At 40.3% G+C, this 22237-nt stretch overlaps 2 protein-coding genes and 1 pseudogene across 4 annotated transcripts in view; 1 reads left to right on the plus strand and 2 right to left on the minus strand.

The window, feature by feature from the left end:
• CMSS1 (cms1 ribosomal small subunit homolog) overlaps window positions 1-22237 on the plus strand; it is a 293718-nt gene that overhangs the window by 544 nt on the left and 270937 nt on the right. The window lies entirely within an intron of this gene.
• The window catches only part of FILIP1L (filamin A interacting protein 1 like), a 240945-nt gene continuing 220687 nt past the window's right edge, over window positions 1980-22237 (minus strand). The window contains exon 5 of the mRNA XM_084801233.1: window positions 1980-5692. Coding sequence (XP_084657359.1) covers window positions 5501-5692 — 192 coding nt within the window. The 3' untranslated portion in view covers window positions 1980-5500. The remainder of the gene's footprint in view (window positions 5693-22237) is intronic.
• Window positions 5691-18086, minus strand: LOC311608678 (histamine N-methyltransferase-like; annotated as a pseudogene). Its single transcript has one exon. The product of its transcript is annotated as a histamine N-methyltransferase-like (transcript).

Here is a 22237-nt window from a genome sequence, read left to right on the forward strand (position 1 = left end):
TAAAAAGAGCAATTCTGATGTCTATTCAAAAAATTGTTAGGAAGATGACATGAAGGTAATTTATGTATAGCTCAGCACACTGCTTGGCGCATGGTACATGCACAAAATATTAAGATAGTGTCTTCTCTAGAGCATGTAGTTAGACCTTAAATAGAGTCATCTTCTTGAACTCTCCTGCTTTACAGCTAAGGACTGTGACCTAAAGATGTTTATTAACGAGCTTGCTTGGCTAGTTTATTTCAGAAACAAACCTAGGATTAGGTTAAAACAGTTGTAATGGTTTTATTTTGTGCCATATGCACGCCTTCTGGGTGCTTTTCTGGTTGTGGGCAGGTCACTTAGCACTGCCTGCTGCTTGCCTTGTTAGATCACTGTCTCCTGGTACCAGAGTGTAAGCGCCACATGAGCAGAGCTTTGGTTTGCCTCACTCTTTGCTTTATCCTTGAGGCTTAGAGAGTAGTGATTTTGCTCATAGAAAGCTCTCATTCCGTCTTTATTAGTAAACTAATTGTTAATATTTCTTAGCCATAACTTGGCTGGAGACCTTATGCCTCTGAAGATGCTCAACTGCATGGAAAAGTCGTCCAAATTCTGTACTTTACAATAGCGTCTAGCTAACCTTTATCAAATTTATTAATTTTAAGATGGGGTCTTACTATGTAGCCCAGTCGGCTGGCCTGAAATTGGCTTCCCAGGTGCTAGGTAATTTAAGTGCTTGCTACCCTGCTCAACTGGATTTAGTACAATAAATTGTGTCACAAAGGGGACCATGAATAGATTCCTGCCTTGTAAGTGAAACTGTAATTCGTATAGGCGACAGCTTCTGTAGCCTGAAGTGAATGCAGTGGTTCTCTTTGTTAGTGACTGCTGAGAGCAGCACTGTAAGTCCCCTCCAAATTATGTTGCTTTATCGATGTTTAGTTTCTTCTGGAATGACGTGGTGGGAGAGCACTGAGGATCCTTAAGTGAATTGCTTGCTGTTTGCCCTCTTTTCACCAAAGTTAGACTGTTAAGGCGTAGTTCAATGTGTAGACATTGTACATACTGTGAAACGTTATCCGTGCTATGATTCAGGCTTGGAATACCTCAGATGTTGGCGGTACTCACAGAGAACCAGTTTCAGAGCATGTTTTCAGGATTGTTTATTGAGGTCATCTCTATTTATGACACAGAATGAGAGGGATAAAAACACCATCAGTCCATATTATTGGATATATGTATTGTTGTGCTCATTAAAGATACAAATAACGTGACAGAAGGTCTAAGAGCAAAATTTAGGATGAATGTTTAAACAGAAGGGAAGGAAAGAAAAAGAGGCTACACTGTCAGTCATATCCTGAACAACCACTAAATGGACCCCCAAATAACCCAGGAGACTTGATAGAATTCTCACAATTCTTACAAATATTACAATGAATGGTTCTTGACAAAGTTTATGAAAGTTTGAAAGTACAGCTATATGTTTCTCCAAGTTGTACATACATTTCCTGCTATAATTTTCCTAGGCATCCATGAGTTTCATGAAAAATACCCCTCATTTCCTGTCTGTGTTTGACAATGCATAACATTGTTTTGTACTACAAGGCCCTTGAAGTGTTGCAGTGGTTTTTTTCTTTGGCTTGAGAAAGGATTTCACTGTCTAGCCCAGGTCGTTCTTGAACTAGAAGTTCTACTGCACTGAACTGGATGTTTGCCGCTTTAACTTGTTTGATGCTGGGATTGTAGTGGCTCAGGACCTGCCTCTGACCTGTTCATGATCTAATGGTCTGGCATTGAACACTTGGATGTTACACATTTTCAAAACGCTTCACAAACATCTTGGGTTGTAGTTTTCTTATTTTCATCAGCTTTAATCGAATGCTGGTTTGAATTCTTGAATTGCAAGTGTTGCTTTTAGAAATTGAGTGGCGGTAGTGTGGTTATATGTTCTGTTCTTGAGTTCTTTGCTAGTCTAGTTTATAGTAGCCCAGCGGTTAGCAGACTTCTTTCCTTTCTTGTATGTATTTTTTTATTCAGTAGTAGTCTACTCCTATAAATACTAAGGCTGTGCAGATCCAATTGTCATGTTTTAATTGCTCAGCTTTGAAATTTTACTTTTAAGGTAGATACAGACAATAAATATAAACATGAATCTACCTATTTTCTAATAAAACTTTATAAACAATGGAATTTGAGTTATGTGTATTTTCTTGCCATAAAATAGTGTTGTTTTGATTTCTTTCAACGTTTATGACTACCACAACTATTCCTAATCTGCCCGTCAAATGAGGGGAGCCATTGGGCTGAATTTCAGCCCACTCAGCTAGCAGATGCTGCTCCCATCTCAATCTCAGGCCTTCAGCTGTATATGCCTTTGGAAGGATACCTCAGCAAAACGAGTTTTTATTAATTACCTTAGTATTCAGTCCACAGTTCTGTTAGATACTAGATCAGTTACATTCTGACTAAAATCCAGTAACACCATTTCAGAAAGTTAGAACCGTAATCCAGAGATCACCAAAGCTGAATAAACAAAGGACAAGTGGGACTCTAGTATAAAACTATCAACTTTCAGGAGTTTCATTATTTTTCTTCACTTGATTTTTTTTTATCTATTTCTTAAAGTTTAATTACAGTTACTCTAGAACTTTCTACAATTTTAAAAAATTCTAAAAATTTCACATATTTTCACCCTCGTTAACCTCCCTCCTCCCTTCTCCTCCCTTTAAACACAACCTTCCCAACAAGCCACCTTCCCACTTTCTCTTCTCTCTTCTTTTTCCTTTCACAATGGCCTCATCTCATCAGAAGGGTTATGCTGGAGTGGCAGGACTCCCTGTTTCACTGGGTTATATGTCAGACACTATGCTGTTGAAACCCACGTCACACTCAGTCTTAAGTCTCATTGCATGTTATGCCTCAGATCTCGCTTGGAGTGAGCCTGTGTTGTAACTGGTAATTCTTAGGGTAAAATGGAACATTTTGTGAGACTTTTGCCTTAATGAGAGAGCTTGATTACCACTTAAATTATTTTAGATGTTTTTCTTTTTAGTACTTTGAACAATATCTTGTCTCTTTTTTGCTTGCTTGCCCGTGAATTTATTCTATCTTGACATAAAATTGAGTAGAGAGAGTCACAACATGGTAGAAAATGTTAAAACCTCCAATATATAACATTATTTGCGTTCCTTTTCAAGGTAAAACTTTCCTGGTCATTTTGTTTTTCTGAGACTATTGATAGTATATGTTATTTTTCCTATTCAGAAAATTGTATTTTATTTTTATGTGTATGGCTGTTTTGCCTGCATGCATATTTGTTCACCATGTGCCCATGGAGGCCAGAAGAGGGTGTCAGAGCCTCCTGGAATTGGAGTTACAGATGGTTGGGAGTTGCCATGCAGGTGCTGAGAACCCTGCGGAAGAGGAGCCAGTGCTCTTAACTGTTGAGTTATCTCTCCAGTTTACTATTTTCCCCCATTTTTTATGGTGTGTGTGTGTGTGTGTGTGTGTGTGTGTGTGTGTGTGTGTGTGTGTTGCTCAAGTGTTCTCTCTCTCCCAGAGCAGACCTTTTCTGGTGGGCTGAGGGAGGGAGACAATGTAACAGCCCAGGCTGGCCTCACACTCGCAGACCTCCTGCTCTCTTCAGAGTGGTCAGGCTACAGGCATGTGCCCAGCTTGTTTTATGCTTCCTCTTTTTCTTTTTGGTTTTCACCCTAGGGATGCCAGTATTTTATCTTTCCAGTAGTATAGTGAATGGTACCCAGGCATAACTACTTTTTCCCACCCCTACCATACTTTGTTGCTGTCTCTAAGCCTAGTTCCGCACCTGTGTCTTGATTGGATGGCCTTTCTCTAGCTCCCTTCTCATCCTGAGCTTGCTTGCGATATATTAAATACGTGCCTTATCCCAGGCATGCTGCTGTGCACCCTGTGTATGGATCTTGCTTTTGGCATCAGAGCTTCTTCTCTTTCGTTACTGCTTTCCTTTGACTTTTCTGTTTCACTCTCATAATGTGCTTGTCCTCCCCATCTCCCTCTGCCACTTGCCTGATGCTGTGTAACCTTGTATACATTGTATAACCTTGTATAACACCTCCTCCCTCTTTTCCCCGCCAACCCCTCTCTTTATTCAGCAGCCTCTGGGACACCAGTGCATGCACTGAAACAGATTAGCTAGATGGGCGTGAGGAATGTCAGCTCCTTTGCTTCTGCTTTGGGGCTCACTGTAGAAAGCTAGCAGAGGTGTAGTGTTCAGCCAGGAGGGTTTCTTCCAGGCCTATGTCTCTAGTGTCCAGTGATAGGTCAAAGAAACCATTGACACCCCTCAGACCCTGAGGATCTGTGAAGTTGTGAAATCCGTTGAGTCGAAAAACTCCTCATCTTAAAAACGTCACTGTGCTGCTGTGCCCACACTGGATCATAATCTCTCCTTTCTCTTGATTCAGTGACACAGCTTTGAGTGAGACAGAGACAGTGGCTGCGTGTTACTGCCAAGGCACTATACGCATCCTGTGGGTAGCCAAATGTAGTATTCTGTTATTGTCATCCTCCTGAGTGTCCTGGTCCAAAGCTTCTGTTGAGTCTACCGCTGGCTTTTTGGGTAACGTTGATGAAAGGAGTGGGAATAAAGATGCCCCATGAAGTGAAAAATTATTGCTCCTTTTTAAAAAGGACCTAGAACAGTGATTTCTGTTTTTCTGTAAAGTCTCAGTAGTGGTGACCATTGATGCTCATGGCCCTGATTACTACAGAAAGCCACATGTGGAACTAAAAACCTCTGTCTTACACTCCAGGGAATACGATTCCATGCCTTCATCTTTAGGAGGGGAAATCTGCTAATGCTGGGAGTCAAGTATGCACACACCAACGGTTATTGGGTATGCTGCACCAAAGACACGATAGGCTGTTGTTCCTTCCTCCTTGCAGCTTCAGTTGCTTCTTTCTCCTTATAGCTAAGAATTACTTTTCTTTCTCATAGTCATAAAGAAAGGATGGTTTTTAGACCTTAACATTTGATTTTAATTGTTATTGCTGTTTTGGTTGAAATCGTCCTACTTTTATGAAACAAGTTAGGAATTATTGCTAGTGTTTTTTTATTTTTATTTTGTTTGCTAGTGTATTTTTGTAGCCACTGTCATTGGGTGATAAAGTTCTGTAGAATGAAGGATTACTTATTTGTTCACAAAAACCTCTTGGGCTCTAGCAGTGAATCCAGGTTTGTCTTGGGCTGATGATGTCGTCCAGCTTTGAGTTAGATTACAGATGGCATGAGGAGTTGTCTGGTTTGCAGATGTGAACTTGGGAGTGTGTGTTATGCTCATAGATAGAGGTGAACGTTGTATGTGTGCTGCTTCTTTTGAGCATCTCCTCTCCCAGGTCCACCAGCTTGTGCACCGTAGGACACTTTGCTGCTTCACCATTTCCTGGAGAGGTGGCCATCCTTCTTAGGCCTTCATGGCATGATTGTAGCTTACCAGAGATTTCTGCAGACATATCTTCCTAGGCAGTACATAGGTCTGACTTACCTTTTTCCTTTTATGTGGAGGAAAGTGTTAGAGGTGACAGTTGTTATGATGTGTAATTTCTCACAGCCATTTTGGTGACTAGGTTTATCCATAGGTCCTACAGGCGTTTTGGTAGAAAGTCTACTGACTCCTGTAGATTTGGGTTTAGGGATCCTTGTTGGAGCTTTCTGCCTGCATATACCCTTGATCTTGAATCAAACGAGAGCAACAACAACAAAGACAAAAGATCGTTATTGGTACATTTGGAAGAAAAAGAGTCATTTTTTTCAAATCATGTAGTTACTTTGGAGGCACTAGGCCTGGGAATCTATAGATTTAAGGCAGACAGTTTGAGGAGGAGATATTTCAGGAAGGCGTTTCTGCATACCTATTTTATGTGCATACCTATTATACACACACACACACACACACACACACACACATATATAATGCTAGATCATGTGCAAACGCAGAGTAAGCCCATTTATTCTTGCTAATCAATGTTGTGCCCCAGACTGTTGTCAGAGAGCTATGAGATTTCCAGAGAGAGATTTCATTTGAACTGCATCTAAGAGCTTCATAAGAGAAGCAGCATCTGACTGGGCCCTCAAAGAGTTCAAATAGGAAACTGCTTTTGGTAGTAAGATGAAAGAAAGCGTTTGTTAATGTCCTTCATTCAGACAACATCAAACACAGTTGAGAAGTGAATTGCTTCAAAGTAGGCTGCTTATGAGAGCTGGGGTGGGGAAGTAGATTACTGCCACACAGGGAAACTGCTCATTCACCACAGGGGCATGCATGTGGGAGAAGAGAGTGGGTTGAGGTGGGAGATGGGCTGCATGGCCAAGGCAGAATTGTCTACTATTTGCTATTGGTTAGCACGAGAAGGAATGTGAAAGGGGTCACAGAGCCTGAGTGACGTAGGCTAACGGAGTAGGTTAGCAGAGTTAGATACATAGATTGCTAAAAACTAATGTTTTTATTTTAGTTTTTAAAGGAAGAAAATGGCCCCTTAAAGAATGAGACTATTGAAGAGTACTTGCTGGCAAATAGATGGGAAGTTTTCAACACTGTAGCTCTCTTATGATCCAGTCGGTTATAAGATACATAGTCTTTCATTGTTATTTTTGTTTGCTTGTTTGCTGTTGTTTGGTGGTGGTGTATGAGTGTGTGCCCGAGGCTCGCTCTCACATTTTATCCCAGGTAACTTACCATGTGCCCCACCCAGGTTTGCTTTGGTCTTGTAACAGTCTTTCTGCCAGAATTATTCTTCCCCCTACCCAGGGTACATCATTCTTTTTTTATTTTTAATTCATAAATGTGAATATTGTTAAATATCTTAAAGATCTCTGTATTCGTTTGTTGTAGATTTGTAACACTATTTTTTATGAGAGACCATCTTATAATTTTTTTAAAGATTTATTTGTTTATCATGTGTACAGCGTGTTGCCCGAATGTTACACCTGCAGGCCAGAAAAGGGCACCAGATCTCATTATAGATGGTTGTGAGCCATCACGCCGTTGCTAGGAATTGAACTCAGGACCTTTGGAAAAGCAGCCAGTGCTCTTAACCTTTGAGCCTTCTCTCCAACCTGCCCACATGATTCTTAAGCCCAAAAATGGCTTGGAAATTTGTAGATTTCACTTATAGGAGATAATATTGTACCCTTATTACAAGATTAATTTTAACTTCAGTATGTAAATAATATGTGCTTAATATGTAAATAAGTCAACAATTGTTCAAAATATAAGTTCTGAATACTCTTGTGATTTATGCATGTGCCTCAACCACAATAAAACTCAGATTATTGTTAAAAGGTACCTTCCTCTCTTTCTTAACACTAAATTTAGGCTCCTGAAGATCTTTCATAATTTCTGCTTTGAGAGCCAGGGGTGCTGTTTTGCTAAAGTTACAGGTTTCTGTCAAGAAATCCCAAAGCAGGTCTCCATTTTTATTACCATCAATAAGATGGTCTGTTATGTCCATGGTGGACAAAAGGTCATGACCCACATCATCCAGTAGGTGAGCAAGGTCAGAGGATGTGACATGCTGGCAGAGGTCATCCCTGGTAGGCGGAGTCCATACTTTTTCCACAGCTTGTCCCAGCCACTAGTTCCTGACACAAGAATGATGAGAATTTTCCCATTGGCAGCTAAAAGACCACGGAAGACTCTCAGGGTAGCTGGGATATCCTTTACATAATACAGCGTCTGAATCATATGAGTCAAGTCCCACTTTTGAGGCTCTTCTTTGAGCATACGTTTTTGATATTCAGATGATGTCTCCTTGTGCCAAGCAAATTTTATGTTCTCCATGTTTGATGTCTTGGCTACAAGCTCTTTGTACTTGACAATTTGTTCAGCACTTGGCTCAACAACTTCATTGTTTATGCAGATTCCTCAGTATTGAGCCTGGACTTTGGAAAGAATCTGAAGGTCCATCTCACCTGTGCCTCCACCTATGCTCAGAATCTTAATTTCTGCTTTTGTTTCTCCAGTCCTTGCTATTATGTCTGGCAGCTTCTTGCCCATACATTCCTGTATGCACTGGTGTTCCATGGAATTATTTAGAAACCTCCGAAAAGATTCAACATACTTGCTGTGGTTAGAAAACAAGCTCCTCATGCCAGGTGCCATATTGAGTTCCCTAATCCTTATAATTATTCTTTATCCTTTAACATTTGTATTTTACTGATTGACCATTGAAGTTCCTTTGTATATTTAAATTTACATTTGTTAAAATATAGTATATATGATTTCCATCTTATTTTATTATTCCCCAAATAGTCTGATATTATTGAGGTTTTTAACTCCCTAGGCCATTGACTATTAGATTTAAAAGATATATTAATGTACCTTTCTCTTTATAATCATTTAAGTAACATGAAGTAGGAATGTGTAGACTAGAATACGAAATGTAGAATGTTTGCCTCTAATGTGACTGAAGTACTATTTTATGAATAGTGCTTCAGCTTATATGTGTGAGCATATGTACACATACACACATGCTCAGGTACTATTGTAGCATATGTTTGTTAGCAGGGTTTGTGGATCGTAATAGAGTCTGATGCTTACTGAATTAGAAGGGCAGAAGGTGTTTGATGCCAAGCAGATTAGGCATCTATTGCTGGAATTGCTAATGAAAGTTAACACAAAGTTTTAGAAATAGTTTTTGTAATGAAGTACAAGTAAGACCTCAGGTGCCTTTGTAAGTAGTTAGAATTTAATTTATTAGGTACATTCACTTAAAACGAATGCCTAGCACCATGAGCAGAGTTTTTAAATATAAATGCTGCACAGACTTGGTGTCTCTCAGTGAAGGATAAACCATATTGAGATTATACTTTTTTGCTATGTGTAGTCAATGTTTTTCTGTACCTAGGTATGGAACGGTGTTTTGGCTTTAGTACTGTTATTACCTTTTGGTGTTAATCCTAAGGCTACCAGGTGAGATGGTGATGCTCCCGTTCCAGTCTCCTGTGTCCTACCTCTCTCCGTGGTCTCAGCAAGCACTGACATGCAGTACCTATGTTCTTGTCTCTCAGCACATGTTTGTTTGTTTTTAAGAGTGATAACAATAATAATAATCAATGACAAATGAGGGAGGGAGCAACTTGGCCCTGTGCATTAAATACCTTAAAACTCATCCCCGTGACTTAGCCATTTTTCTTTTATTTTGTTAGAAACCTTCTCCAGGAAATAATCAGAGAGACGGGTAAAGATAGTAGTTTAAGCATAAATTAGAATTTAAAAAATAGGTTTAGATAACAATTCTTAAGAATAAGAATGTGGGGTCTGGAGAGATGGCTCAGTGGTTAAGAGCACTGACTGCTCTTCCAAAGGTCCTGAGTTCAATTCCCAGCAACCACAAGGTGGCTCACAACTATCTATAATGAGATCTGATGCCCTCTTCTGTCAGAATACTATATACATAATAATAAATCTTTAAAAAAACAGTTAAAAAAGAATAAGGATGTGGTAATGAATTAGAGTATGATTATATAAAACACTATGCTATCATTACAGAGTGATGCTTTTGAACTTATAGGGAAATACTGCCACAGAAATGTTAAGAAGCTGGATTTAAAGCATGCACACTTTAAATATTTATATGTGAAAAGAAAAAACTGCAAATTGACTTTCCTTCTCTGCAACACTGGGAATCAGAAGTATTTTGAATGTCTGAATTTTGGGGCCTTAACTGCATATACAGAATCCACGTCTAAACACAGAAGCCATATATATTTCATAGATACATTACATGAATAGAGTGAATATAATTTTATGCATTATTTTTAGTGTATTGACCAGTACATGTCATATGAGGTCAGGTGCAGAATTTTCCACTTATGATATTTTAGTGGCACTAAAAAATTTTATTACAACATTCAATTTCAGTGGTTCTCATCCTTCCTCGTGTTGTGGTGACCCCCATCCATAAAGTTATTTCTGTTGCTACTTCATAAGTGCAGTTTTGCTGCTCTTATGAATCATAATGTAAATATCTGATATGCAGATGGTCTTGAGGGACCCCTGTGAAAGGGTCGTTCGACACCCACAGGTTGCAAACCACTGCTGCAGATGAAAATGCGTCCATAGTATTAGTGGTCCACTCAGGTTAGTGGTATTATAAGTGCTCTTTATTCTCAACATTTTCTAAAAGCATACGATTACAAGATGCTATACTAGCCTGTTAAGAGATGAAAAAGAAATTTCTCAATGATGAGCATGTCTATGAATGTCATCTAAATCTAACCATGAACAACAGAAGCTGCAATATAACTGTTTCAGCTTATCCAGAATAGGTTTCTGTGGTGCCCCTTAGCTTTGTCAAGAACCATAGGAGTCCTCCTGTAACTTAGTGTTCAGAGTCTGGGTAAGGACCTATTTAAGTTGTTCTGTGGCCCAGTAGGAATACAAAGCTTTAATAAATTCTTAAGGATGATTTACTCTGATGCAGGCGGTAATCCTACCACACTTAGAGGCCCACTGCTGTAGCTGAAGCTGCTGTAGATAGAAATGATTTCTTCCCTGGGAACTCAGACCTGCCAGGGTAGGAGAAGTTGAGCTTTGAGAGTCCAGAGCATCTTGGCCCAGTGGTCACCTGGCAGGATGTTCATCAGAATCATTTGTGATTAAAGTCAATGGCATGCCCAGATGCTGTGTCAGAGCGAAGATGACTGTCTGGGAGTGGGGTCAGGGCAGCTGTACTTTTCAGTAGCACCGCAGGACTCTGCCTGAAATGCCCTCCTAACCTCAAACACAGTGGTGTCAGGCTCATAGGCAGTACTGATGTGTACTGGTGAAGATTGGCTTTATTGGCTGATTTCACTACACGTCTTTACCTCTAGATGGCAGCAGAGACTAGTTGTTTTATTAGGACAACCCTCACATGTCATTCCCTCAGGGTATCTTAGAGCAGAGGATAATGGAATGATGCTGATTTTGTTTGTTTGTTTCTGGTCTGAATTTTATACTTGGACTTGTTTCCGTAAATGAAGTATGGCGCTGTAAAACGTGTCATCCCTTGGATCAGTTTTATAAAATGTTATGTCTAATAGCTCCAAGACTCTTTCTAATTTTGGAGTGCATATTGCTAAAGAGATTCATGTATATGGCTCTTTTAAGGCCACACAGCGATTGTTGTACCCAGAGGCTCCTGGCTCATCAGAAAGCAAATGTCTTGGAGAGGAGTAAGCAAGTTGTAAAGTTCACTTATGGCAGAAAAAGATTTATTTGTTTATTTATTTTTAATTCTACAAGAAGGGAGCTATTTGGAATGGATAACAAGCCTGAAGGATGATGGGCTCACTGGGAAAAAAAAGTTCTGCCCAAGAAAAGCATAGTTGTGAAGTAAACTCATTAAAGTCTCAGAGTACTAGCTTGTTTTGCCCACTGCATCTTAAAAGGAAACCCAGCCACCTGTAGTGACCTGCCACAGGCCGCTTGGATGGTTACAAGTCATAGTGACCAAAAGAAGTTCAGGTGTGTGTGTGTGGTGTTTTTAGTTTTGTTCAATCTAAGTCTCTAGCGCCTTCCTTAAGAATCCTATGGTGTTTTCTGTCATCACAAGCTCAGGAAGGCATAGCAGAGCACCAGACAATTTGGGAGCTATGGCGAGACAGCTGGAGGCTGGATGTTTGCTTTTCTCTCAAGGAAATTGGTGTTTAAGAGCTTTGAACTTTTTGGTGATGTGTTGACAACATAGTGTGTGAGAAGGCAGTGCTCCTTAGTAGAGGGCTTGGTTGCAGGGACCGCAGAAGGAAGGCCCTTAGGCATGCCTGTGCCTACAGATACTGTGGAGACTTCTAAAGCCTTCTGGTCTGTCCTTGAGAGGTGGGAGGTGAATTCAGAGCTTCCTGACACCCATGGGGACCCAGCTGTGGCACGCTTGGTCAAGGCTATGTGTTTTCAAGACGACAGTTTTTGTTTTTCTTTCTTTTAATTTGGGTGTTTAATAGGAGAGTGCAGAGGTGATCTTGATAGATCAGTGATGAAAAGGAGGAAATGCTGAAGCAGGAAAAAGTGTCCTTGAAATATGACTGCTTTCATTCCTTTTGTCTTTTATATTGTTTGGCAAATCACCACTAATTTGTGTGTGTGTGGGGAGGGTGGAGATAACAGATAATAAACCTGGCGGATTGCCCAAATTTTCACATGCTGCTTTGGTTTTCTTTCTTTTTTAATCTCTGGATTTTCTTAGAATTTTCCATTATTCAATGAAACTACCCCTTAAAATTTTTAGCTTTATACGGCAAGGGGCCTTTCATAGGGAGACCTCATAGGTTGGCTCTCATTCTCATTACGTTCCTGTGAAAGAACATTGCTTTTTAAACAGTGTTTCACCACTATGATTCACACTGAAGAGATGTCCAGTTTCTGAGGTGAGGGGTAAATTGATACCTTTGTTCTTTAAATGTCATGTGGTTTTTGGTTGTACCTAGTCATTCCCAGTCTCTCTTTTTGTGGAAATTACATGTGGGCACAAGGAGTATTCCAAGAATAAACATTGAAATATAGTTTTCAAATCTTTCCTTACCCACTTGCCCACGTTGTGTGCCAAACAGCATTACATTTAGAAATATGGTGGTAATATAAAATATACTAACCTTGTCTCCATTGTTTATTCTGTTACTCTTTGATTTCTTTTGTCTCTGCTTTTTTTTTCTTTTATTTACTTATTTTTGTTTTTGTTTTTGTTTGAGACAGAACCTCACTGTGTAGCCCTGCTTGGCCTGGAACTCAGTATGTAGACCAACCTGGTTTCAAACTCACAGAGGTCAGCTGCCTCTGCCTCCCGAGTGCTGGGGTAACAGGTGTGCTCCATTACCAACTGTTTTTTATGTACGAGTGTGTTGTGTACATGTCACTGGAACTAGAGTAAATGGGTGGTCGCGAGCCAGCTTGTGGCCGCTGGCAACTGAATCTGGGCCCTCTACAAGTGCTCTTAACCACTGAGCTCTCTCTCTGGTCCTTCTTCTTTCCTTCAATAACCTTTCTTTCCCCCTTCTTTTTCCTTTTGCATTAACTTTTTCCTACCCCTTTCATATATTTTCACTTGACCTGAGTTTCACATCCAGTTTAGTTACTAGATCCCAGGTCATGGAGCCAAACAGACTTGACTCTCTACTCTAGTTTTGGCACCAACTGCTGTTTGTCCCTGAGCTGTTATAGCCCTCAGACCTCATTCCCTGCTTTGTTTCATTGGGTTTTGTTTGTTTGTTTTTTGTCAACTTGACACAAACTAGAGTTATCTGAGAAGAGGAACCTTAATTGAGAAAAATGGCTTCATTTAGATTGTCTGTGGGCAAGTCTGTAGGGTGTTTTCTTGATTAACATTGATGTGAGTGGTACCAGACCTCAGGCTGGTGTGTAAGAAAGCAGGCTGAGCAAGCCAAGGAAACCAGTGAGTAGCCTTCCTCTGTGGCTTCTGCTCCAGTTCCTGCCTTCAGGTTCCTGCTCTGAGCTCTTGCTGTGACTTCCCTCCGTGGTACAGTGTGACCTGAGAGTTGTGAGCTGAAGTAAACCCTTTCCTCCCCGACTTGCTTTTGGTCACGGTGTTTATCACAGCAATTGAAAGCTAAGTTACCTGTAATCTTCACCTGGGGATTTTCTTGAATCTTTGGGGAGTATAGATACAATACAGGATGTCCCTTATGTAGTCAAAGTGTCAGGTAAGTATTAGTTGTGACAATTGTTATTATCTTTGTCTTTTTTCCTTATTTCTGTTCATGGAGTACCTATTTCTTGATCATAACCCCATCATATCTTTGCTTTATTTTTCATATTTCCCTGCATTGTCCTCTTGCTCTCAAATCTACCCCTATTTGTTGGAGATAACATTTCTAAATGGGAGTTATGGAAACTGGATAATTAGGGCTTTATTTCTCATCACCTTTGGCCCAGAAAATAATCCTTTGTACATGTTCTTTCCTTACAGTGCCGCTTTGTGTAGTTGCTGTGAGCCTTTTACAGAGCTCATATGGAAGTGCTGCCCATTCTTTCCTACCTTTTCATAAAAGCGTCTTTGTCCTGTGACTTGTAAAGTCCAGGTGTGTTGTTAGCCATAGGAGCTTTGTTTAGCATGTCCTATGAGCAGTATTTTAATCTTGAATAGTGTGGGATATAGTTCTTACACTGTGCATATCTAACAGTTTCCAGAGAGCTATGATGATACAGCTCTTTTGCATTGTTGGCTTTACTGAGGCTAGAAACCTGAGGAATTCTGGGTGATTCTGAACAAAGTGGGAAATACTGTGTTATGAGAAACACTAATGTGTCTGGAAAAAAATAACAGCTGGTTTTTGCTTTTGAGATTGGATTATAGGAGGGATAACCTGTGACAGGGCAAAAGTGAATAAATACTGTGCGGAAGCTACAGTGTTTTAGGAAATCCACAAGCAGAATGAAAAATAGTGGGAGGTTTACCAAAGGAATTGTACTTGAGGAAAGAGTAGGCATAGAATACGAGGAGCCAGGGGAGAACCGTCCAGCCCTAGAAGCAAAGGTGCAGGCGAAGAAGGCCAAAGTGTATGTAGGGAGAGAGTTAGGACCCTGTGCTGAGGTGAAGAGTGTGTCAGTGTCAGAGGAAGATAAGGCAGCACAAGGAGGTAAGCCCTGGTAGGAGGTTGGAGCAGCCATTGTCTGGACAGCGATGTGAGTGCGATTACTTGATGAAAGGCTAGAGAAAGCAGTGATGTGAACGGCACTTGGGATGAGGGTTGTATGTAGTGTAACTGTGTTAAAGTCCTATCTGTGCTGAGGTCTGGATTAAGGGACTAGTGGCATGGATAGGAAGTGGTAGGGGCAGAGAAAGAAATAATGGAAAAAGAGCTAACTAGATGGTGCTCTTTGGGGAACCGTGATTTCTAGGTATTGAACCTGGGTGATGTTAGGAAGAACAAGGACAAGAACCTCTGAGGAAGACAGTGTAATTGGTGTGTGTGTGTGTGTGTGTGTGTGTGTGTGTGTGTGTGTGTGTGAACACGTACATGTGAGTAACTGGTCGCATTGAAATTTTGGAGATGTTGATATAGAACCCTGGTAGAGAAGTGATCATTGTTCAACTGTTGAGGCAAAATGTGCAATTTCTCACCACACTTTTTGCTCCCTCCTTTCTACTGTAAGTACTTCTACATCCCTTTCCTAGAATTAAAAATGAAAGTCTGAATCTTTCCTACAAGGCTACACTAACTACACAATTAACTAGTCTTAAAAAGACCTTTAAAGAAATTTCTTCTCATTACTTGAATAATGTGCTCTAATTGAACCATTATCCACACTGATTGGCTTGCAGGAAAGGAAATCCTGCCCTCTGCCAGTGACCTTTCTGGCCACCTTAGCCACTGTGTCTGGGACCAAGCAGACAGATTACATAAACTTGCACTCTGGGGAGATCTGCCGTTTCTTGGCACTAAGGTATGCAGAGTTCCTTCCTCATTGGCAATCTGAGAACAGCCTGGAATGTGGCCATGGTTGATAGGTTTCACAAAAAAGTAAAACAAAAACAACCAAACAGAAAGACCCACTAGTAATTACCCATTGTTTCCTACTGTTCTCATTGCTTTCTTTGAAGCTAAAACCAGCAGTTAAAGAATCCTTCACACTTTCTAAACTCTCTGTAGTACATTTTTATTAGTAAAGCCAGAGAAGAGTTTGCTGTGAAATAAATGGACTGCTTATGAATTTTGCTGTGAGAGATGTCAGAAGCATGATGTACCCTGCACGTGACTTCCTCCCTTAGCCCCTAAAGGAGAGTCATGTCGAAGATCTTTTCACAGTTTTTAGTTAAACTCCTGGACCTAAAGATGGTGTGTTTGTTCTTGGTTAAAAAAGCATCTGATACAACTTACTTATATATTTAGGCAAAACTTCATCCAATGACAAAACAGAAAAGGAAGTAGCTTGTTCTTTTCTTCCCTCCCCTCCATTTTAAAAAGAGAGAAAACCAACCTACCACTATGAGGGAATTTTTGAGGAGTGATTTTGAGTTGTTTGGACAGTGCCTTTCTATGCTTTCAGTGGTTATGAGGGGCATGGGAGACCATTCTGAACACTTTTTGACTTGAAGTGGCAGTTTTGATTTGGGCTATCTCTTTGGTTTATATTTGTTACACCCCTGATTAGAAGCAGAATGTGACGCTGATAGAATTGAACCCTCACACTCTCCCTGAGTGGAGAAAGTAGACAGTATTTTTATTTTTTAAATAGGGGCATCAGTTTTTCCTCAGTAAGATATGACACTGTTTTAAAAGTAGATTTTCTAACTTAAAAAAAAGTCTGGTGCTTGTTGTTACGGATGAGACCTTGAACCTTAGTGGACTTTTCCATTTCCAGAGGAAGTCATTATCTGGACTTGAAACAGCCACCTACTTCTAAATCCCAGTATTTGTGGCTGGAGTGTTTCTCCCATGGACATGTTCACTCACTTCTGATGCTTTTTTGCTTGCTCTCTTTGAAGCCTATATAATTCTATTATTTAATAAATTAATAATTACATTAATTCTCTATGCTTATTGACGGCCCATCCAAAACTCATTCTTCATGATTGGCATTTGTGTATTTTGCTTGCAGAGTTATGCTTTAGGGTAGAATGGATACTGATCGAGCCCTGGTGTTCTCTTGAGGACTGTCTCTTGATTATGAGCACATGAGAGGTTATGTGAGTCTTTCTTTGTCCCATACAGACACAGTCCTCCCCTCACTTGCCATTTGTCATTCAGTGTCTACTGGCCTAATAGTAGTTTTAGGAAAAAGCAAGTCACTATTGCCTGTAGTGACTATTGAATCTTTTCTAAGAAGTGAGCTTTGGGCTAGACTTCTCAAGGGTATTTTTCAGTTGACAAGAAATGTGAATGTTATCCATATAGAACAGCAGTGGATGAGCCCTTCTGTGTCTAAGGGCATGCGTGTGTGTTGGTTGAAGTGTCATATGTCTGAGGTGGAACACAGAGGTAACGGCAGGCAACTTGTCTGTCACCATGGTGCTAGAGTGTTGTTTATACTGCTTCCCCTTGCATTGAAGAAGCTTCACATTGTGTTGCCATGAAAAGAGAATGGGACATGAAAGACCTGTCTTCAACATGTCAGTTTTGCCACATACTAATAGGAAAATCTAGAAAATCTGTTCTAATCTGTGTCTAAAATTGACAGAACACTCCTGCCCCCTTTTAGGGTTGTTATAAAATATTGTATAAAGTACTCATTTCCTGTCACCCCCTCCCCATTATAGGACAGCATTAACTTGAAGCCTTCTGTGGAGACACAGAGCACTTCCTGTCACTGTATTCAAGGTCTGTCACAATATGACTGATCTGTTCCCTGACTCAGAGCCGTATCCCAGCCCTGGCCATCTCAGTTTGCACTACGTGGTGTTGTTGAGCAGTGGATGTCTTCTCTCCTGTATGCTCCATGTCTGCCATGGTGGCATCTCCTAGTGACACTCTTTTGTTCTCTGTGTCTGAGGCCACCCCACCTTCTCGTCCCTGTTCTTATCTCACTTACTCCTCAGATCTAGTCCTCCAACGCCAGCCCTCCAGAACCAGAACCGGCAGTGCTCACTGTGCCTAGTTCTTCTCTGGGGCAGTTTCGGCAGCAGAGCAGCTGACTTAGAGAGTTGCTTCATCTCTAATGCAATGGTGTTCAGTGCAGGGCAACCTTGGCCCCTACAGAACATTGTCATGTCTGGAACTAATTCTTGTTTCATCTAGAGAGCTGCCCTGTGGCATCTAAAGGCCAGAGGATCCTAAACATCCCATGATGGCAAAAAACAGCCCCCATCTTTGTCCTAACAGAGAATTATTGGACCCATGGTGTCACTAATGCTGGCGTTGAATACTGTGTCATTTGGTGGGCTAGGGCTTCTATGATGAGAGGTAAAGGAGTTTATGGACTCTTAGAGAATGAAGACAAGTGTTAGGAAGTCATCCTCTTCTAGTTTTGGCATGTGCCAGTGAAAGTTGATTTTCTGAAGGAAAATAAAGTCAGGTAGCATGTCTATGCCTCAGCATTATTCCTAATAGAATTTTATAAGCTTCCAGAAAGGTGACAGTTCTTACAGAAAACTAATTCATGCATTTTCAGAAGTTAGAGCTCTTTGTTTTGTTTTTTGTTTTTCCTTCTTCACAAAAGTTAAACGAATTCTCCAAGGCCCTTAAAACTAATTTTAAAAGGCATGAGTGGGAACCAGGTGTTCCATTTGACTGCCTCTAGGGTACCTCTTCCTGGTCCTTCCACTTGTCTCATGCTTTATGAATCCTGTTAGTCCAGTGTAGCCCTCCTCCATCTCCAGTTTACTGGTGGCGTGTGTAGTTTTCTACTTGTAAATGTTGGGACACTCATTTCCTGTGCCATTTCCTTACTAAGTTGTAAGGGATTGAGTCTTATCCTTTTAATAGCCAGTGTTGGCTAGGAAGCACACGGTATGTTCATTTGTATAGTCAGTGGATCGAGATCACTTGTTTCCATGTGATGATTTGAAGATACCACATTGCTAAGACATTATATGCAACTGGGCCACATGGGTAACTTCTCTATGAGTAAGCCCACCTGCACCAATCCAGAGAATGTAGAAGGTTTGTGGATCTTTAAAGCCGTTGTGTTTTTACTTAAACATGAGTAGCCTTTATAAAAAAAAGAAAGAAAGAAAAAGAAAACAAGCTAAGTGTGGTGGCACATACCTGTATCCCAGGTACTTAAGCGTGGAAGCAAGGAGATCTCAGCTGTCAATACAGAGTGTGTGCTTTAGGCCAGACACGAAACCTTGTCTCAACAAGCAAACAACAACAAATAGCCTGGACCACCATGCCCAAAGCTATCTCTGATGACTCCTCAGAGATAATCATGCAGAATGACTTGCTAAGAAGTCTTCCCTCCTTCACCTAGTTTGATTAATACTTTGAACAGAAATTTTAACTGAGGCTGTAAGTAAAGAGCCTGAGGTGGTGAGTGGTGTCCAGAGCTGACCAGGAGTGCATTTTTATGACAGTATTTTAAGTGAAAAGCCTGTTCTCTGTAGGAAATGCTGGCAGACTTGTAAATGCTGCCATTCGAGCAGTGTTAATTCATTACCAAATTACTAAAGTACTCAGAGGCGTTAGCCAGTTATCTCAGTGGACTCTATTAGATGCTTGCTTCTCTGATGTATTTGACCACACAAAAGTACTTAGTTTTGGTAGTTCAAAGGGTCCTTCAGTTAGAAAGGAAAAGGCTTGACATTTAATCTAAGTAGAAATCAATTTAACAAAATTTTAATTTTGGGAACGTGTTAGCAAGCCACATGTCTTGTGCTTTCTTCACTGGGCTTTGTTTCTTTGGACTGTACTCTTTAGTCTGTGCTCTGGACCTGAGAAGTGTAGGGAGAAATTTAAAACCTGGGATTTGGGGGAGAAACAGAGCGTGTTGGTCGGGTCTGTCTGCTGCAGTTCACCTAAATATTCAAGAATCTATACTTTGCTAGTCATGAAACTGGGAACATTCCCACCTATGAAGTGTAAAGGGAGCCTGGAGAATAAACCCCGTTTTTCATTACAACCTCTAGAGGGCAAGGTAGTCTCACTTTCCGAGCCAGGTGTAAAATAGTCTAAGCATAGGGGGAACACTTGGGATGGCAATACAGACATTTCTGTAGCTGTGGACTTCTGACTTCAGGCTGCCAACCAAGCAAAGGCTTTGTTAGACGGTAACTTAGAGGCCACTTCCTTCTGGAGATCCAGGTTTGATAGCACTGGGGACACAATGTTAGCCTCAGGAGAGTCTCATATGAATAACGTCTTGGCTTTAATTTAGCTACACTGATTGTGAGGATGCTGTGCCTGGGAAGTGGTACGGTGACAGAAGCTTGCCTTGAATCAGGAGTCAGGAGGACTAGGTTCAATTTCCAACACCTCTAATGCCACAGTGAGGGAAGAAAAAGGAAAGAAAGGAAAAGCATGTTTGATTTATGTGGCTACATGTGTTTTGTCCAATTATTTTCTCTTGGCGTTTCAAAGAAAAAAAATGACATTTTTAGAACACAAGAATGTGGAAATAACAGAAATTAATATAACTGGAGCAAATAGAGTTCTGTGTTTCATTTCATGTGTTTGAAATCCTGCTTTATACACACACAATATGAAAGAAGCTATAAAATGTTTTCAATTTAGAGTTATTTCAGCAAATAAAAGAAATCACAGAATTTTTGGATTATAAGGGTTTGAAAACTTTTAATAAAAATACTGCTTTCTAAGATCTCTCAAAATGTCCCTGATTTTCTTCTTTGAATGTCATGAAGACCTCAGGTCTACAGGCTCAGAATTGTAAAATAGAACTGTGGGGATCTTCCCATTAGAATTTATGTAATCCGGTCATCATTTTGCATAGGCGTAGAGTGAACATCCCTAATTTGGGAACTTGAAACCTGAAATGTTCCAAGATACAGATCAACCCCTTGAGCGCTTCCATGACACTACAAGTAAAGAACAAAAAACAAAAAACAAAAAAATACACCAAAAACTATACTTCATTTTGTGCATAAAAGTATCTTAAAATATTTTATAAAATTATCTTTAGGTTCAGTATATATAAGGTATGTATGAAGCATAAATGCATTTCATATTTTGACTTTGCTTCCATCTCTAAGATATCTTATATGTATGTGTGTTTGCATATCCTTAGGAGGGAAATCAAATCCAAAATCTGAAATACTTCTGGTTCCAAACATTTCAGATAGCTTTCCACCCTGTTTAGAAATCCCTTTATATATGTAAAGATGTGTTCCTTATAATATAGTGTCCTTCTAGTAAAGATTAGGTCATGTTAATTTTACCCATAAAGAACACTGGCATCATCTTGGGAAAGGTTTTGTCTTTGCTTGCTTTGATGTTTCATTGACCTCTTTGTTTCTTTGATTGAAACAAGGCCTTACTATGTAACCCTTGCTGGCCAGGAACTCCTCCCACCTAAGTCTCCTGAATGCTGGGCTTAGAGGTGTGCTATAGTCTGTTCAGTGTGTATTTAGCTTGCAACTGCTTGCCCCTGCCCCCACCACAGAAACTTCTTGCCAAGACTTCCTTATAGCTTTTAAATAGAAAATAGAACTTCCTAGGATATTTAAATATGTGGTGGAATTGTACAGCTCAAAGGCTAATGAAATAGTGGGACTGTGAGAAATGAAATTTGGTTTTGAAGCAAGGATTCCAACTAATGAAAGAAAGTAGGAGTTTTACACACACAAACACACACACACACACACACACACACACACACACACAGGGCTGAAGAGATGTCTCAGTAGTTATGAGCACTGCATGTACTTAACTGTACAGATGCACACATACTTAATTTTAAGAAAGTAATTAAGTAAACAAAACAAAACAAAGCCAGTCTTCAGCCAGCCACTCAGCCACGCATGGCTGGTGCATCCCTCTCCTCGGCCTTCATGTATTTCATATGAAGATTTCCCAGCATCACTTCCTTTATCCTTCTGGGTTTGCAGGCGTGTCTCAATAATTCAATGAAAGGAAATTCTGTAATCACACACACAGATTCTCTTGCTGTCTCCCTCCCTAACTCACACATGTATGTCTGTCACAGATACATTCAGTGTATAGGAGAGTTAAAATTAAAGCTAAGAGTCATTTTTATTTTATATGTAATTTTATCGAAAAAGACACCTTTGACTTTGGATAATAGCTAGTGACACTTGACCAAACTGAGTATGACTTAGTAATGAGAAGCTGCTACGTTCATTTTGATGTGTTAATTATTGCACTCTTCTAAAAGAGGGAGAATCCTTAGGCGTTCTGTAGATTTGCTGTCAATAGAGATTAACTACTAGGACGCCTCTCAACAGATGATGAAATGATGATTTGTGCATTGCAATTTTAGAGTGCATGGAGCTGTTTAAGAATTGCTCTAGATCACATAATAATAAAAAAATAGAATCCTTACAGACTAGTTGGTCTGATGGACTGCCCGAGCTTCCAAACTCTATTACTAGTTTCAGTATGCCAAGAGTGGCCACCCCCTGCCCCAGAGTTCTTAGGGCATCCAGGAGGATGGCAGGGTGATGAGGAGAAGCCTCTGGCTGGTTCTCTCAGCTTGTTTCCCCCAGTGCTATGAAGGTATGTTTTTCAGTCTGTGCCTTTATGTAACAAAATCAAGAAGGCTGTTCTTGAATCCCTCCTGGTTTCTGTTGATTATTTTGTGATTAGTTGGCTGATATCCTTTGAATATCACAGTGCCCTCCGTAGATTAGTGACTATAAAAGGAGCCCC

The sequence above is a fragment of the Acomys minous genome (genome assembly GCF_964271855.1).
Source record: "Acomys minous genome assembly, chromosome: 11".
Classification (NCBI taxonomy): domain Eukaryota; kingdom Metazoa; phylum Chordata; class Mammalia; order Rodentia; family Muridae; genus Acomys; species Acomys minous.